The sequence below is a fragment of the Pteropus medius genome, unplaced genomic scaffold, assembly GCF_902729225.1.
Source record: "Pteropus medius unplaced genomic scaffold, Ma_sr-lr_union100, whole genome shotgun sequence".
Classification (NCBI taxonomy): domain Eukaryota; kingdom Metazoa; phylum Chordata; class Mammalia; order Chiroptera; family Pteropodidae; genus Pteropus; species Pteropus medius.
This window is the reverse complement of record NW_024351733.1, coordinates 2,244,418-2,264,099: the sequence shown is the minus strand read 5'-3', so window position 1 is coordinate 2,264,099 and position 19,682 is coordinate 2,244,418. Positions and strand designations below refer to the sequence as shown.

The following is a 19,682-nucleotide window of genomic DNA, read 5'->3' as shown; positions in this document are numbered from 1 at the left end:
TGAAATTATCATGAGAATTTTTTTCTTAGGATGAAGAGAGAGCATTTTCCATGAAAATCTCAATTGATTTTTACTACCTAGCAACATGAAACACATGTCTTAGTTCTGAGAGACAGACAAATGAAAAACGAGAAAAATTTCCCCTACAGGAAGCCCATCCAGGATGTTGAGTGGTAATATATACCTTTCATTTGATGAGAGACACAGGAAAACATGGCCTGTTAACTGAAACAATTCTTCCTTTCCTTCTACCCATTTTCATCTATCTTTTAGATATTGATTTCAAAAATCATTTCATATGTTTGACATCCAGAGGAAAAAAATGTAAATAAAGTCTTTCAAACTATTTTCATATAGTCCAAGAGACTATTTCTGTCAGCAGAATGAAAACCAAGTGTCCATAGGTTTCTTCAATGTAAAAAAAAACAACTCATGTATGTAAAAGAGGTGGTATAATCAGTACATTTTACTTTCTGAGTTGACTTACTGAAGCTAAACTACATATTTCTTTTGCCTTTTTGCTTTCAAATTCCATTATCTTATTTATAATAGAATGTCTGTGAGTTAGGTATTTTAAGTTCTGTCTACTTGCAGTGTTTGATATTAAGAGTAGACTTCATAGACAGAAATGCTATCATGAAAATAATTTAGACAGCTATTTTATGGAAAACATTTCATGTTTATATTTTCTAATATTCATAGTTATTCCCTAGGAAACATTTTTTGGAAAATATCATTGATAAAAATATCACTTATGACTAAGATGTTTTGAAGCAAAAGCAGAAATATTGAAGTGCTGTACAGATAAAGAATCTAATTTTATTCCCATTGATGAGACTGATAAGAGCAGTCTTCATACAAGATATATTTCTTACTGCCTTTCCTTTATAACTTCAAAAAGATACATGGTCTTGTCCAGCCAATAAGAGGTTGTTTAATAATAATAACTTGTTATAGTAATTGGGTGTACCTTTAATGATTAATATAAGTCACCAAACCCAAAAAGACCTTGATATAGTCCATACCAAAACTAGTGAAAATCTAAATGTTCCCCTTTAGCTACGCTGCAATCTATTTTCTTGCTATGTACAGAATCCTAAAAAAAAAAAAAATGGGACTGGAAGTAATTCAGTGCTTTAAAACCCAATCTACAATTTAATTTCCTTTGTGACCTTTGAAACATCACAGTTATAAAAGTCTCACTTTTCTAATTCCTCAGATTTGCCGCAGGTGTTTCCTTATTAAGAAACAAAACAAAACCTTCACACAATTTCAATCCTCTCTCTTCTCAGGAAAGGAAGGATTTTCACTTAGCTTCACTTATCTCATCTACCCATGTTCTTCAAGCTTAAAATACTTCAAGCCTTGTTTATGTGTCCCTTAAACTTCCTTCTTTATACATTTCAAAAGCCTTGCTTGCTCTTTCTTTTGTTGTCATCTAGTCCAGTCTTATAGATCTCTAATCATTCTCATTATTCTTCATATTACCACTCATAAACCAAATGATTTTCATGTGCCAAAGAATTCTGATCATGAGGCAAGATTAACTAATGAGTAAAATTTGTCTTCATTCTTCCCTAGTGAGAACTAATTTATTTTCAGCTTTTCTAGAAAAAGATATATGAAGAATTACATTTTTGATCTTCCAGGACTTTAACTTTGAAATGTTAGAATGAGTAATGAACGTCTAACTAATACCATGCATGTAGTCTGCTGATCCAAATGAGTAACAGAGGCCTTTGTGGATAACGTGACCATAAAAAAGTTATTATAATTTTAACTTGTCCTTTGATGCTAGAAACAATACTGCTGGATAACTTGCAGAAGACTTGAAATAAAGTTTGCAAACAGATAAAATTTAATTAATCCTTTGACTAATCTCCCAAATAATTTATTTATTAGTGAAAGAAAAATACAATTTCCAGTTTTTATGCAATTCAAGAAGTGACCTATGTAGACTGTGTCTACACATGAGCTTTAATTTCTAGATCTAATTGTGTCACTAGTGTGATTCTCACCTTAAAAAAACAAAAACAAAAACAAAAACAAAAAACTAAGTCCAGTTAAAATTGTAAAGCAAGATTCATACATTCAAATAACTAACTACAGTTAAGTACATACAAATAGCAAAGGTAAACGTCAGTAAAAGAGTAAACAAACAAGTCAATGTGGAAGATTGAGACAGACATGCAAGCATCAGAATGTGAATGCTTAGGATAAGGCAAGATCCAAAGAAAGTAGGAATTGGAAAAGTAGCACAAATAAGCAAAAGAGTGAACAACTGGGTAAAGAAGGACAGTCAGCCTTATTTAGTAAAACAAGGCTCCCCTCCTCCATTCTGTAACAGATCCTATTGGAGCTTTACCCATTCTCTTGACTCTTGACACTCTAGTGTGCCCTGGTTGATGTCCAACAGCCATTAACTCTATGACTTAATCTGAAGGCTCTCTCGCCCCTTGCCTAAAGTAATTCCAAGACACCTGTTTTATGATTTCCCAGACTTTCTCCACGGAATTAAGCTCCAGTCCTCCACAGCAAGCTGGCTTGATAATACTCTTGACAGGCTAATTTCTCTTCTCTTTCTTACCACCCCACTACTCTACCACAGCTTCCTGGGGTCACCTCCCAAATAAACAACCTGAACTCAAAACCTTGTCTCAGGATTAGCTTTGGGAGAAACCCAAACTAAAACATTCTTAACCTCCAAAATTTTATTAAGACCAAAATAAATTTTTAACCGTGGCTAGTCTGATCCTTTAGATAGAGTTAAGGGAAAGCACTTAACATGACTGGAAATTCCATTCATGCTTTCAAAAAATGTGACATGTACTCTTTTTTGAGATGGAGTAAGTGTAACAGGATACACAGAGACCTAGTAGGAGAGAGTGTGTGTTCAATGAATCATTAAATTCCAACTAATGTTAGGATTCAAAGGGTAGGTTTTTAAGAAATTTGAATTTTAATGTAAGGAATTAAAAACATATCGATTTCCAAGCATTAGATTCTATATAAATATACAAAACAGTTATTATCAGAAGGTTGTATCTAATCGCAAATCCAGTTTTATTTTGTTAATTTTTCTCACAATATTAAGCTGCTAAAATATAAATTTGATGGAGTCCCTTGCTTGTCTCATTGCATTCTGTGTATTTTTCGTTTATCTATGAGAAAAGAATGTTTCCCTTTTAGAAATGTTAGCTTAGATTGGAAAATGCTTATTATGTGCATTGCAAACCTACTTATTTACCACAGCTAGACAGAGACTCCTTCTTACTTTGTCATGCAGCTGCTTGTTTTTAAACAAATTTTGCCAAGAGACATAAACCAGATGGCCTTCTTCAAGGGTATACTATGAGCCGCAATAGTCAGCTTATGGTATTTCCATCAGCAGACAGCTGGGTATAGAAAGTCATGATGCTGTTCAGAAATGTAACTTCCACAAGTGTGACGAAGCACAAGGAAACTCTCAAGTTGGTAAATAAAACTGCATTTTCAAGTTTGTTTCCATATCCTATTTTTTCAGGAGACTTTAAATTTCTGCTTAATAATATTATAGTTTTTTTTTAATAAAATTATACCTAACACAGTAGATTAGAGATAAATTGTGGAAAAATGGATTCAGGATACACTTGCAAGTGGAATCAACAAATTGTAGATTGGGCTGACTCAGAAAGTTATGTGTTCCATTAGAAATGTTAAACAGTGCTGTAATATTCTACTAGGGTATTGTAGTATTTTAAATTGTTATCCCTAATTCTATTCTATAGTAGTATTATGTATCCTCACTCTTGACATGGCTTCGCAATGAGTAAAATATGTACTTCTGCTCTGAGACTTTGGGCTTGCCATATGAATTGTTTCAGACCTGGGTCCCTGAGTAAAACACATCAGGCCTATTCATTCAACCTACCATCCCACAGGATGTTATAGAGTTGGCTTACAGTATCCCTGTAAGCATGAGAATAATAGCCTACTGTTATTTTGGAGAATGTGTGTTACATAGAATTATTGTGACAGCAGCTGACCAATACTGACAGATCCAGTGGGGCCCAACAGACAGCTACCTTGGATCACTCCTATGTTACTGGGAGATAAGGAAAAAGGGATATGACAAAAAAGAGAGCTGGCATCTATGTTCTAATCATGGTGCTAGTATTTTATGGAAGGTACTCATACAGATTACAGAACTACATCTCTGATTTCCTCAGAATTCCTTCAAAACAAGGTCATAGAATAACCATTGTTAGTTTAAATGGTGGGCTACACCTTTGAACGTTAGAGAAAGGCAGAGAGAGAGAGAGACAGAGAGAGAACTTCAAGAGAAACTAAACAGACAAAATTCACCTTTTGTGAAAAAATATAGTTTACATTTCTTCAAATATACAAATTATTCAAATGTTTAGAATTTCTAAAATGTCTATCTAAACTGTTATTTATTTTTCTGAGTATCTAGCCATTTTATGAAACCACATGGAATATTTTAAAATGTGTTATTTCAAGCTGAAATCTCTCAAAAACTACACTTTAGCTTGTAATGGGCACTCTTCCCTTGAGGAAAGTGATGTTTTCAAGAGGAATTTGAGATGGTCCATGGATAAAATAAAACTAATAAGAAAATAATTCTTGTGAAAATTGCCTTATAGGCAAGAATTTGCAATTCTCACTGAGTAAACAAATCGTTTAAAGTGTTAGAATTTTTTAAATGGCAACAAATTCCTCACCCTCCCACCCCCAGAATAGCAGAAATTAAAACGAGCAAGTAAGCAAATAAACAAAAAGTTTGTTGACTTCTACCCGAAGGTTATGTTTACTTTAGTAGCTAATGGGTATATATTTCTTTTTGAGAGAATGTTTATTTCTCTCAATCACCATAATTAGAAGAATATATCAGATATCAGATTATTCATACATTGCTAGAACCATACTTCAAAGTCATAATTCAGTTTTATTATAGAAAAGTGAAAGTAAATATGAAGAAAATTATCTTTCATAAATATTTTGTTGAATAAAGTATGACAGAGATAAAATTCTTGTTAATCAAAGAAACAAGAACCTTATTCATTCCAAAATATTAACTTTTGAGTGAGCAGTTTATCATTTACATTTAATGACCCAGTGATTTGAAAAAGTTAATATATATTGAGCAGCTACCATGAAATTATATTGTTTGGCTTTAGGGTGACAAAAGGTATATGGCACAGTTTCCGCCCTACAGAGATAAAAACTCTAATGGTAGAGTTGCACACAGCTGTGTAAGACATAAATTCATGATAAGCACTTGTAAGAGAAGTACATGAACAAAGAGTTCTAGGAACACAGAGAATGGAATAATTGATCGAGACCAGTGAAGGATTTTAAATGGTGGTATTTGCACTGGGTCTTTAACAGTGAGTAGGAATCGGGCTGCCAAAGAACAAGTCAGGGTTCCTCAAGCCCTTGAGAAGGTCCTTCGCCATTTGGCTATGCCAAGCATCTTACAGAATCACAATCTATTTCTTCTACAGATATTGAACATGAAGACATCATCTTGTAAAATTTAAACATCTATTTAAAACACTGTACTGTCAGAAACCAGATTAAAAAAAAAAAAAAACCTTTTTATATGTTTCCCTGTTGCCGCTACTGAAGAATGACATCTAGAAGACAGAACATAATCCTTGAACATTAGAAATCTTATGTGAAATGCACAGGAAGCAAGGGGTGTAGCAGACAAGAGCTCATAACCAGGGTCCAAATACAGTCTCTGGCATACACTTCAAGCATGAGACATTATTTATTCTCTCTAAACCTCAAGTTTCTCATCTGTAAAATACAGATCTCTTGAGGATGAAATCATATATGTAATACACTGAAAGCATACATGGCATGTGTATGTTCCTAAAAAAGAAGCAGCTCTTTAACCTCATGAAAGGTTATTTTATATGTCCAGAAAAAGAAATGTCCTGAAATGTTATGCATTGCCATAATTGTAGCTTTATGCTTAGATCCTTATTTAATAGTGGAATACTTGGAGTTAGCAATCTAATCTGCAAAAATTTACCAGCCTTCATCAAAGTAAGTAAGTAGGTGATATATAACCAAGGAGCACTATGACAATCAAGTTATCTATCTCTCTCCTTAGCTAAACAGTGGATTTCTTGTAAACGGGGAAGTCAGACAAAATTTGATTAATGAGAAATTGTTTTGAGGATGTGGAGAGAAAGAAGAGTGGGTATTGAACAATGATGAAAAACTTCCACTTTTATATTAGCAGAATTCAGGAAGCCAGAGTAAAATGTTAGCTGAAGCAGAGTTCATAAAATTATGTAAGAAAGTAGGGAAAGTAGGGAAGTAACCCTAGACTCAGCTACCCTTTGTACATATTTCTTAAGGCTGCTAAAAAAAAAAAAACACGTTTTCTCTATAAATACTGAAGACTGTTAGTGTTCTTTCAATAACCAATCTCCCATTTTTCCATACATGTATATGTTTTGGCAGAGCATATAACATCCAGGAATAAATATCACATTTCCCATCCTCCCTTGCAGCTTAGGTGTAGTCATGTGACTGACTTCTGGCCAATGAAGTATAAGTGTAAGTAAAACATGGCTTCTTCCAGGAAATCTCTCTAAAATATAATTGGTATTCATTATTTATTCCTCTCATCATTCTTGGATTGTGGATGTCATGAGAACTCCATCTTGTAACACGTTCATGAGGACTCACTATATAAAGATAACTGTATAGAAAACAGGAATGAACAAAGCCATCATACCTGCCTTGACTGTAAACTCCTAGGTTTTTAAGAAGTGAGAAATATGTTTCTGTCTTAGTGAGGGCATTGCTACCTTAAGCCTATTTTTTCTCTGCCAAAACAAAACAAAACAAAACAAAAACAAAAACAAAACAAAAACAAACAAACATAAACAACTCTAATTGATAAAGTCAAGAAAACTTCTTGAAAAATTACATTTAATGAAGTTTTGCTTTCTTCTAAAATTCATCTCTTCTCTGTAGAGGGAAAAAAATATATATTTACAGAAGAAAATTTGTGACTTGACAAAGTCAGGAAACATACAACAAGTAAAGCCAAATAATGGCATTATTTCCAAAATGAAGCTATAGACATAAAATTGGTTTCTATATTAGATCATTTTCCTTTTGGTAATAATGAAAATATAAGTTTATGTAGATAACAATCAAGCAAACTATAGCTGCCTGTACACTGAAGAAGCAGAATCATCTATGGTGAAGAATGGAAATGTGTGTCTACAGCTATCCTGGGAAACAAAAATGTTCAATTACTTTGAGAAAAAGATTCAGGATATTGATCTATGGTTAACTCTGAGATTATGTGAATTTTATATCTAGTCAATTTCTTATCTGAAGCAAGTTTTAAGCTAACCTCTATGTGAACTGTAAAGATTTATAAGAATTCGAAAATGTTGAAGATATAAGGCAAATGATTTTGTATGAAATGGCTCTCATAAAAAGCAAATCATTCTGTAACTCTTGAGTGCTTTGAACTAGCAATAGAAACATACAGAAGATAAGTTGATGGGCTGAATCAAACATATTATATGCATTTCAAATGCCCTTTTATTAAATAAACACAATAGATCCCTTTCATTCAGTTCCTTCACCAACTGTTCTCAACAACTAAGAATTCAGAAGAAATTATAAGTAAAGCAGGAAATATAAATCAAGGGATAGTTTAGGGATCTAATTCAAATGGTGTACTGTACTGAATAGTTCATGTTTTAAATAGAGTTTCAAAAATCAGAATTATGGGTAAGAATATTTTCATTGATGGTTGGTTTGTTTTAATGAGACTGTTTGATAGTCAATACATTAACATTAAATACCTCCTAACACCAACTATAAGGGACTGATTTTTGCGGTTTAAAGTTTGCCTCTTGTGGTAAAAACCTCCATGTAATCGAAATCAGCAGTCAAATTATACACTTCATTTTGGGCTGTTAAGTGAAAACAAAGACTCCTCTATTTGGCCCACAGTTGCTCTCTCAGTAGTGTTCAAAGGGCAACAACTAGCCACTGAAAGATATTCACAATTGGCATGGATTGGTTTAGATTCTACAAATCCTGGGAAGAAATATAAACACTTGAACAGAACAGCACGAAATAGAAGATAGTGTGCAGGAGGGGCAAACCCTTAAACTGAGGAAACAGATATAGCAGAGTAGATGATGTAGAGGCTAAACTTAGTGAATGAAGGGAGATTATAGAGAATGACAGGTAACTGAAAGATTTGCCTTTCTTAAAGACCTGATGATTTATTTTTGGCATATATGACATGGATGCTTTAATATTATAGTTTTCATCATCATCATTATCACCAAATAGTATTAACCATATGCATTGTACTGGGCATTGTGCAAAGAAGCAAAATTGATGTGGTTTCTGACATCCAGAAGCCAATAAAATAAATCAGACCAATCAATGTAGATGAAGGTAGAAGAGCAGATAGTGAATAAGATACTTACTTATCTGGGGAAAACTTAAAGGTTCAGCATTTAGGTCAGTTAGTATGTCTGTATGTCTATGTATACGAATGTTTCCTGATATATCTATGGAGGTAAATTATGTATTGTTTTCTTAAACAAGCTTTAAAAGTAAATTCTATAAAATCAGTGACAATAAATAATGATTTAAAAAAATATATTGATGCTGAGAACCAAAACAGAAGCCTTCCCCATATACTATGGTCTCAATAGCACCTTAAAGTAGAACACAGGAAACTTTACTTCTGCTATTTAACACATCTGCCCCTACATCGTCCCCATGAATAAATAAATGAGAATTCATTCCCCTGGTCAGTTCAAAGAGATGCACTGAAATAAGATGTAAAAAACTTACCCAAGAGACTTTTTTTTAACCTCTTAATTCTACGAGCTTCAAAAACCAATAGTAGAATTATGTATTGGCACATATACATATACTTGGGGAGAAAATATGAAGATCCAATCCTGCATGAAAATCTTTACATTGATTAGAGCCTAATTCTAAGACCACGATGTTAATCTTTCCTGAGTTTTCAGGATACTATGTGTGTTTATCATGTATTTTCCCAACTACATATGGCATTGTGACAAATAGAAAAGGCTAATAATGCTGCTATATCTGAATGTCTCATGTGGGAACGAACAATTCTGGAAAAGCTCCCTGATTATGCATCTGTCCAACTTCCACTTTAGAGGATAAAACTGTAGTGATGGCATGAGAATTAGTATATTATTCTTTCCCTCTGTGTGTAGTGTGGGGTTACATTCCTCACCTTGACATGCGAGAAAAATATGTATTGAATGTCTTCACAGAAAAGTTACAAGTGAAATAGCAAATGCTTATGAGAGAATTGTATGAGGAGTAAACTCGCAAAATCACATGCTTATTCCCTAGAGTCTGAATACAGAGATGATTAAGGCACTTTCTCTTCAAATCAGATTTCTTTGGCTTCTATTCCTGTTTTCTCTCCTTCCATTGTCTCATTTTCCTTCATGCAGTACAAACGGCAGCAAGAGTCTGAGTGCTTTAGTACTGTGGGCCTGGCCCTAAGGGAACTAAACAAAGGAGAAATCACCAGGGAAGCAGCTTCCAGCTCTACCACCCTCAGTATCTTATTGACATGAGGCACTGTGCTCCCGGCACGATGGTTGTAAATTCAGGAAACTTTCTTTAGAGCAGTGGTGCCCACAATACTTATCTTAGGGTCTGTACTGGTCAATTATAAAGTGTTCAGGGGTCCATGGTGAAATGTCAAAACTAGACCAATGTAATATGCTTTTCTTAAAGCTGCACCTTTTGAAAAATTCTGAGTTAGGTCTTTCCTATACTTGAAAAAAGTATATGTTTATTATTTTTTTAATTTTAAGTGTAAATTTCATTCAAGTACAGCATACATATAGAAAGTGTAGAAATCACAAGTGTACAGTTCCATAAACTTTCTTAAAGGAAATATCTTAATCAACCAGCATCCAGATCAAGATATAAAATGTTACTCAGAACCCCTGAACCTGATCCTGAATTATTCTTCCCAATAAAGGCAACCATACCTGACCTTTAAGCCTCGATATGCCTCTTTTTGAGTTTTAAGTATATAGAGTCATACAATATGTATCATTTTGTGTCTGGCTCTTTTTATACAACACTGTTTTCTTATTTTTTATTCCATGAAATATCACTGGTAATCAATTTGATTTTTAAAATGCCCTCATACTCATTTCCCAATATTTTTGATATTTTTTTCTCTAGAAATTCAATATTATAAAAATTATTGTTTGGTCTCATGTCTTCTTTACATCAGATCTAAAGCTCAGAATCACCTTGAATTTAACCACTTAAATGTATGGGTGAGTCATCCCAAAATACCTGACTAAATGCAACTCTAAGGAGGAATACCAATTTAAAAAAAAAAATCACTTGCTTGATGTCAGACTAGAACCTTGTTGTTATGCAATAATGCCATCTTATGGCTACATAGCAATTTGTAGTCTAGAAACTTCTTTCGCTTTTATTATTTCATTTGGACTGTGCTATCCCCTTAGGCTTGGGAGTCATTTCCTAAACATGGGGCAAAGTTATTAATGGTTTAAGGGATAGCAAAAATGGTATGAGAAAGAAAAGACAACAGAGTACTTGACACTTAGTAGGCCCTCAAGTGTTTTTCTGAAAGAAAAAAAGGAAGTTTTTTCTAATACTAAGGAAATATTATGTTAATTTTCTCTTTATTTTCACGTGCTTCCTGTAGGTATCGTTTATAAGTAATGAGTAACCCACCAAGAAATAGATGAAAACAGAATTTAGCAACAATGTCCCATACATTTAAATATTAATCTTATATATATGTATATCTACCCATATACATGGTACATGGGATTCAAGGATTTAATGTTTACTATATTCACTATTTGTGTTTCCATGGACAGGAGCCACTTTTAGTATTTTGATAACTTGTAAGTTCACTGAAGCACATGCTGAAATTCTATATGCTGGAAGACAATATTGGAAGCAGGTCTCTTAGAGTAGACAATGACTGAGCAGTCACAAATCAATCTGGATTTTAATTCTCTACTTGCCCTCTCCTAAAGAGTAATGTCTGTTTTACACTATGAAATTAATATAAGTGAGTTTTGTCATTATGGCATTCATGAATTTGTTGATTAATGATGGTCTCAGAACCTATGCCTTAGGAATGCCAAGAGTCTAACACATTTTGCCATATCTGTAACTTATTGTGAGTATGCAAACATAGTAGAACTTGATATTTTGGTAAAATAGAAATACTCCATGTAGGATGAGCTTGAGCAAGTCATTTAACATCTTTGAGATTTAGTCTCTCCTGTAAAATAAAGTGGGACAAAAATCACTAATGTATTTTCTAGCTATAAAAAAATCATTTATTATTAATGATTAAGTATCTTTAATAGTTTAGATTATTGTTCACCAAATATTCATCCTTCTTCACCATCTGCTAATGGATGGGACGACTTTCCCAAATTCTATGGATGTTAGGCTTGCTCTGGCGAATTGACTGTGAGTGGACTTGACATAGTCCACATATATTATGGCACAGGCCATAAATGCTCTTGGGAGGTTAGGCTTGTTTTATACTCTGATTATCCATCATGAGCAAATCATGCCACTGGCCCTTCATCTTAGGCCCAGAGTAAAGACACATGCAACATGCAACCCGCATCCGAGGTTAGGGGGATTTGAATCACTGTATTATGGCAATAGCTAAATAATATACTATCATACATGGATCATATATGAAGAAATACCAATACTTTCTTACTGACTCAAAAATATTTTGATTTAACCTCAAGATGGGTTATTTAAAAATTTAGTAAATTTTTATTGAGAACCCAACATGAAGGCTATACTGGCCATTTGTCTATTTATGAATGTATAACTTCTAATCTTTCTAAGGATTCAAGAATCTACGATTGTATGGGCCTTGGTGGGAGACAAGTCCCTAACTACCATGACAAAAAAGCCCAAATTCCAGCTTTTTATTTTCCCTGACCCCTGGCAGTTAGAACCTAGTTATATGACCTCAGCTTGCCTTATAATAGGACTCTGCAATTTATGACCCACCAGCAAAATCTGGCCCACCACCTGTCTTTGTAAACAAAGTTTTATTAGAATAAGCATTGCCCATTCATTTATATATTATCTATGGCTTCTTTTAACCTACAACAGTAAAATTGAATAGTTTCAACAAAGATATATGGCTTGCAAAGACTAAAATATTTACTAACTGAACCTTTAGAGAAAAATATCAACCCCTGCCTTACTAATAGTTCTGTCAGAAATCTTAATTCTGAAATTAGTGACACAAAAATAAGTAATAATTTAGATACTTTTTGGCAGTGATTGTAGCAAACATTATTCAGTGACAAAGATACTTCTGAGTATACCAGCATATCATGGCTTTGAAAGCAATTTATTACTTAGATTCATTTTGTGGCTTGATGCTGGATGTGTTTCTGAATGCCTAGCCTGGTCTTCTTTGATAGTTTCTGCCCATTTTTAAAGCTGGATTTCAGGCCTTTCCATTGATTCTATGAGTTACCTGATATCCTTCTAATAAACTGTGTAATTCTACCTAAGGTTAGCAGAGCCACTTTCTGTTAACTGTAACTCAGAACCTCGAATGGTTCACAGACCTTGCTTTATTACTGACCCTGTGTAAGATATTCCTTTTCCACTCCCCAGAATCTTGCTCTTGCCATCTAGCACAGCTTACATCTATTAAGCCATGTTTTACTGACTGCTCATTTTCTCTCTAGGACTGGGGGATTCTTCAGAGCAGGGACTGAATTTAATTCATTTTTCGATAGTGCTCAGAAAAATGCGAAAGAATATCAGAATAAATTAACAGGCATGAAGACGATCAGAGCCATAAGACCACCATTTTTATCATCAATATTGCCAAGCTTAACTGAGTCATCATCATGTATAAGTGATCCTCTAAGCACTCTACATGCACTCTGTCATTCAGTCCTCATAATGACCTTATGACTTAGAAAATATTTTTATCCCATTTTATAGATAAGGGAATTGTGGAGCATAAAAGTTAAGGAACTTACCGAAGGACACAAAGCTAATCAGTGGCAAAGCCAGGATTCCAAAACAATTTGGACTGTATATGATTTAAACCAGTTTTATGAGACTAGACGAAAAGACAGGATATTTAATAGTTCCTCACCAGTTACTACAGAAGGTCAATTAGAATAAAATTAAGATACTCTTCCAGCCTCTAGATATGAAAAGAGCGAGCCTAAGGCTGTTAGAGAAACTCTATCCTTTGCCAGACATATGAAAGGCCCCAGGTTTGGGGTGAAATTTCAGTTTACCCTCTCTATGGAATGACATTGGTGTTTCTGCTTCTTTTAAAGTCTACGGTTAAAGGTGAACTGAAAGGAAAGCATCTATATGACCTGGTGAGAAGGGAATAACTAGCTCACTGGATAAAGGTGACATATATAAAGTATGGGAGCAGCCTCAGAAAGCAGAAAGTTTCACCACTGCTTTTAGTACAGAGTAGTAGATGCCTATAGAAGCACAGTGATCACTGGCTACCCATGACCGCTCCTCCCACAAGTTTCTTAGGTGATGGTGTTAGTGGCCTGGATGGCTAAGAGAAAACACTGTCTGAGAGAAGATGACAGAGACAAGAATATCCCAACATGGGAATAAGCGCTCCAAAAGAGGGTGATGAAATCGACCTCACTGGAGTAGCTTACATAAGAGGATCATAATGACTCAGTGTGGGATATTGAGAGAAGGTATACCACAGTGGCATTATAAGTTTGTCTTTTATGGCATATGTACAGGGTTGTTGAGTTTGTTTTATCAATACTGGCTTTGGATACCCTGGGGACAGCTGTTTTCCAGAAAGTTGAGATAAAACTATTAGACCAGCCAGGGATAAATATTCTCAGGTTTCTGAGAGGAGGCTTCAGTCCAGACATGCTGAACATCCACTTTGTACTCAGTACTATATTAGTACCAAGCATATTGTACAAAATAAAAGATAGCTCTTGTCTTTAAGGAGCTTGTGCAGGAGGTACAAAAGTAAACACATTGATTACTATGTGGTAAATTCTAGAAGTAGGTTACTTTGGAGCCACAGAGTCTGGCAACATTTACAACTACATAACTAGTATATTGATATTATATTACATTAAATGTGAAAATAATATCTAAGTTTCCAGACTTTATAGTAAACTTTAAGAAAGAAAGAACATCTCAGGTGAGATCTGAAGGACAGATAGGCCAGAAGGAGAACAAAACATATGAAGATCTTCAAATCGAATTAACACTGCTAGAGCAGAAATTGGAGGGACGGTAATATAGGCAGGAATTAAAAAGCAGTGAGGCTGACCAGATAAGCAGGGGACATGTGAAGGCTTTATAGGCTCAGTTAGTGAGTATGGACTTTATTCTAAGGGAAATGAAATTATAGTATTGAAGTTCTTACACTTTGGAAAACAACTCTGGATAAAAGGTGATTAGGAGCAAAGTAGGGATTCTCATTGGAGATAACCAAGATTTCTGCTAGAAGTATTAGTTTAAGAATCTAATGTAGTAAATGAAGAACTACAATAGAGGGAAGGTTAGAAATGGACAGAGATGAGAGATATTTAGGAAGTTCACTATAGCTATTAAAAATGATTTGATTTTCCTTGAGAATAATGAAGAAGACTGTCTTAGGACTACAAATCGTTGAAACAAATTGTTTTAAAGCCATTAGACCTTTATAAATTTTAACCTAAAATTAAAAGAGAAAACAATACTCTACCTTCTTGAGGCTGAAGAATGTATATAAATTCAAAAATTTTGGTAAAAAGTTAGATACTTTTGATTAAGGTAAGCACTAAAACACTGTTTTAAATCAAGCCAACACATTCTTCATAGCAAAAAAATAAGTGGGGGGACTTCAAAATGTAAAGTAATGCCTTCAAAATAGAAACAATTAAATGAAAATAAACTTTTTGTTCATAGCTTATATTTTAAACATATTAATCCAAGTATCAAACTGATATAAATATATAGAACACAGGTTTGACCAAAGATATACATTTTATATTATACAAGTATTTACATTAACTCAATTAAATAATCAAACCTTTTTTGACATTATCTGAATTTTAGCAGATAATATAGTGCTCCAACATAATGCTAACTTTAGTACAAAATAATTTGTTCTCACTCCACTTAACTTTTTCCAGTGATAGTGATACCTCTCTCTCTTCCTCTCCACCTCTTTTTTTCCATTGCTAACATTGAAATAAACTCTAGAGTTCCCTAAAAACAGGTATAATAATTTAGTAAAATGGAAGTGTTACCTACCCTTGGCGGTCCTTGTACATTTTGTTGACTCTTTCCCATTGGAAATCGAGCCGTGAGAGAGCTTCCTGGAGCTTCGCTCTTTCTGCAGGTGTGGCACTTTGCAATGCTGCTGTCTTCTTATTCTGAATAATGTCAATACGCCCTGCGATTTGTTGCAGGCTGTCTTTTATATTCTGTAATGTTAAAATTTTAAAACAAGTCAAAAATGAATCAGTTGTTTAGGGAAAAAGAAAAAAAGAAATGTATCAATTTCAGAAGTAACAGTCTTGCAATTCTTAATTACTGACTTTTAAAAAATCATCAGCGCTGAAGCCCACTGGTTTCAACATGCTCAAATTCAATGCATAAACTACACTCATCTTAATACAGTCGATCCCTCCCTCCATTTTAAGACTCTATCTTCATTTGGCTTCTGTAACCTGGACACTTCTTTCTGGTTTTCCTTCCACCTTCATGACTACTGCCTCTAAGGCCCCTTTGCTGAATCCTTCTCCTCTTATTAATCGTTACTATTGGAGTGCTCTAGCATAGTTTTGACACTACTTCTCTTGGTCTTATTGATGTAAATACCCACTACACAACAATGACTTCCAAACTTTTATCTTCAGCCCTGACCTCAACTGACCTCCAGACTCAAAAAACCCAGCTACTTACTTGACACTTGGACATCTCATGAGCATCTCAATATGGCCCTAACTAAATTCTGAACTGCATCCTCTTATCTTTCTCTTCCCATGGTTTTCCGCATTTTGATAAACGACATATCAATTAATAGTTATTCAGGCTGACAACCTTGGAATCATTCTTGAGCTTTCTTTTTTAACCTCCAGAATTCAAATCATTGGACAGTCCTGTTGGCTCTACTTCCAGAACATAGGCAGATTTTGAATCTTTCTCATTACCTCCCCTGCTATAGTTCTGTTATAAGCTATCATTATATCTCACCTGGATTATCGCAATAGCTACATAAATGATTCTCCTGCTTCTAGTCTTGACCCTCTCCCAGTCAATTCTCCAGACAACAACTAGATTCTTTTAAAACATAAAATCAGATCAAATTACCCTTCTGGTCAAAACCCTCAATGGCTCTTCATCAAACCCATAATCCTTACCATGGCCTACAAAGCTCTATATGATGTGGCTGTGTGCAATCTACAGTTTTAATCTTATCTTTTCCTGCTCTCTTCCAAGTACACAATATTTCAGCCTCATTAGCCTCTTTGTGTCCCTTGAGCAAACCAAGCATACTCTTGCTTCAAGGTTTCTGCACTGTTTTCTCTGCCAAAATATTCTTTCCCTCCAAGAAATTTATGTCTGGTTTCCTTACTTCTTTCTCACCTCAAAGGAGCTTTCTCTACTACTCTATGTTAAGTGGCAGCCCTGATCACCCTGTATTCCCTGTATTCCTCATTTTTCTTTATGTCACTTATGACTAACATTAAATTATATATCTAGTGGTCTCTCTACACCACTAGGCTAGACCCTATTAGTGCAGGGATGTTATTTTCCAGAGCTGAAAACTATCCTGGCACATGGTAGGTACCAATACATATTTGTTGAATAAATGAAGAAACAAATATATCCCATAAATTAACTCCATCATTTTTTATCTAGACTATATTTATGGAAAAAAATCAAAAACCAAAAATTCATCATGCAATAAAAATCTTTTAAAATACTGATTTTCAAAAAAAATTACTAAAAATTACATATTTGGCTGATCTAGTTAGTATGAATTTATTTTGTTCATCTGAATTATTACAAAGTCAATTCAGCAAATGTTAATTGAGCTTATCCATGTAAAAGGATCAATACAGAGAAAGCAAAGTTAGGTGAAGCACAGTTTTATTTGTTTGTTTTTGAGACGTTTTAAATTGATATTATTCTGGTAGTAAGAAGAGGGTATTGTTTGGAGAACTGAAGGAAAAAATAAAATTGTAGAAGCCCCAGCTGGATTATAAGAAAGAATATGATGTGTGGTTTAAGTGGTACCAAATATTTTCTGGAAGTTCAGAGAAGGAATGATCATACATCATATTTGGTTACAAGCTCAGGAAAGAGATCATGAAGGAAGTAAAATTTAGGGTTGACACAGATGAGTAGTTGAAGTGGGTAGGACATTATAGTTAATGAGTTATACACATGCTAAGGCAGGGAACGTGAGCAGGCATATTTGGCTGACGTTTTGGAAATGCAGAGAATTAAAGGAAGATGGGTCAGGAAACAGGCCGGAGAGATTTAATGATATGCTTTGAAAATTCTGCACGTAATCCAGTAACAAGTGGGAAACCATGATTTCTAAAAATATTACAGAAAAATTCAAATATATACAAATGCAGGAAAATAGTACAGTCCCCATGAACCTATTGTCCAGCACTACCTCTTAGGAAGCTACAGTCAACCTTGTTGCATTACACTCTCACATATTCACCTCCTCAACTTATTTTGAAATATTATTTTGAAATAAACTGATATAATATTTTATCCATAAATACTTCAGCATGTGTTTTCAATATACATCAACTCTTTTTAAGGAAAGTACATATAACTCCATTATGACACCTACAAAATTAACAGAAATTCATTAATATAATTAAATATCTAGTTGGTGTTCATTATAGCATTGAATTAAAAAAGGAGTTTAAAAATATGAAGAATTGGCAGAACTGACTGTTAGGTGAAAAAGAGAAAAGGCTTGAATAACTCCCAGGTTTCTGGCTTGGGTATACAGATGAATAGCGGTGTCACCAAATAAAAAGATTTCCAACGGGTGACCAGGTTCCATATATGCATGCATGCTTGTGTGTGTGTGTGTGTGTGTGTGTGTGTGTGTTTTATTGAGTTCAGATTTAGATGTAATCATTTTGAAAAGCGTTTGGGCATCAGAGTGTACAGATCCAATAGGCAATTGGCATCAGATTTTGAGAAGAGGAATAGGATGACAACTACTCTTGTACCATACATATATTCATATTTCCACATGGTCTGGGCTTTCTGAGCAAAGAAATTCAATACTAGGTTAAAGAATGATTGAATAGCAAACACACCTTGGAGTTTAGACTAGTGCGCTGTTCCAGAAAGTCATCTCTCTGGAGAATTTTGCTTACTTACATTCTAACTTACCTTCCAAGAATAATAGACCTCTACCTTCCTTTCCACCTGAAGAGGATTTGTTTACATTCCAGAGCAAAGGTCTATGCCATCTGTCTGTCTGTCTCTTTCTCTCTCTGTTCCCACTCCCTGCCCCTCAGATATAAAAGAGTTTCCTTATATAAGCTCTTTTATTCATAATTTGGGGGGTTCTCTCTTGTACTGCAACACTCACATGATAAACATCTGGCCCTCATTACATTTTCCTGTGGGGATTTGGGGCATGGGAGCTGGTGTAACGATGCTGTTGAGTAATTAGTGATATGTTCTCTGATTCAGAGATCTCGGGTTTCCTGCCAGGGTAGATAAATATAGATATAAAAACTTAACAAATATCAATAAAAGAAATACTTTTGCCTACTTTCAGTCAAGATTGAAGAGGACTTTAACCATGTATGAGATGGAGAGAAGGCTAGATAGAAAGTGGCTCTTGCTGAACTTGTAGCATCCCAAGCATCCCAGAAGGCAGGCTCTGAAAGCAAACTCAAGTTGAATTGGGCAGCAGTATAAAGGTTATAGGTAGACGTAGATCTTAGAGGATTTTCCTGCCTCATTCTAAGACTTCTATCTGTAGTGCATGAAAGCTTGCCTTGGAGGAGAACTAAGCTGTAGAAACAGAGGAGAATATAATATAATGCCAGTTGTAAGGGGTAAAAGTCAATCTTATAGTGAGAACATAAAAAAAACAGAGCAGCGTGTTCCCAGGTCTTTCAAATCAGCTAGAAACAAGGTAAGATACAATGGTTATGCTGATGTGAATTAATTTGAGAGAGAGAGAGAGAGGTTGTTTATAAAATTCCAAATTGTTCTCTTCAAGTCCATGTACACCTTGTGATTGGAAGGCTCCATTCTTTTTGTTAAGCAACTCAATTTAGCTCTGTGGTAAGAGTACTTATCTGACAGGTCAAGTATTATTATACGAGAGAACGGAGGCCATGTCAACACAGACATACTCTGTGAGAGTACTTATCTGGAGAAATTCAGGTTAAAACTGTCGTCTATGAGTGCTACATACGAAATTGCTAGTCATTGGAATATAGACATTGTTTAATTGCACGAGATGTTTAAGTTACACAGAAAAAGATTTTTAGAGTGAAAAGAGTGAGAATAAAGGTTGCCTAAGGATAAACCTCTGTGGAAGGCAGAGGCTGAGGAAAGATATAAATATGCCTAGAGAG

The 19,682-nt window shown here is 34.5% G+C and overlaps 1 protein-coding gene across 1 annotated transcript in view; it reads right to left on the bottom strand.

Moving 5' to 3' along the window:
* DMD (dystrophin) overlaps window positions 1–19,682 on the bottom strand; it is a 1,897,222-nt gene that overhangs the window by 1,057,225 nt on the left and 820,315 nt on the right. The window contains 1 exon segment of the mRNA XM_039846417.1: window positions 15,355–15,527. Coding sequence (XP_039702351.1) covers window positions 15,355–15,527 — 173 coding nt within the window.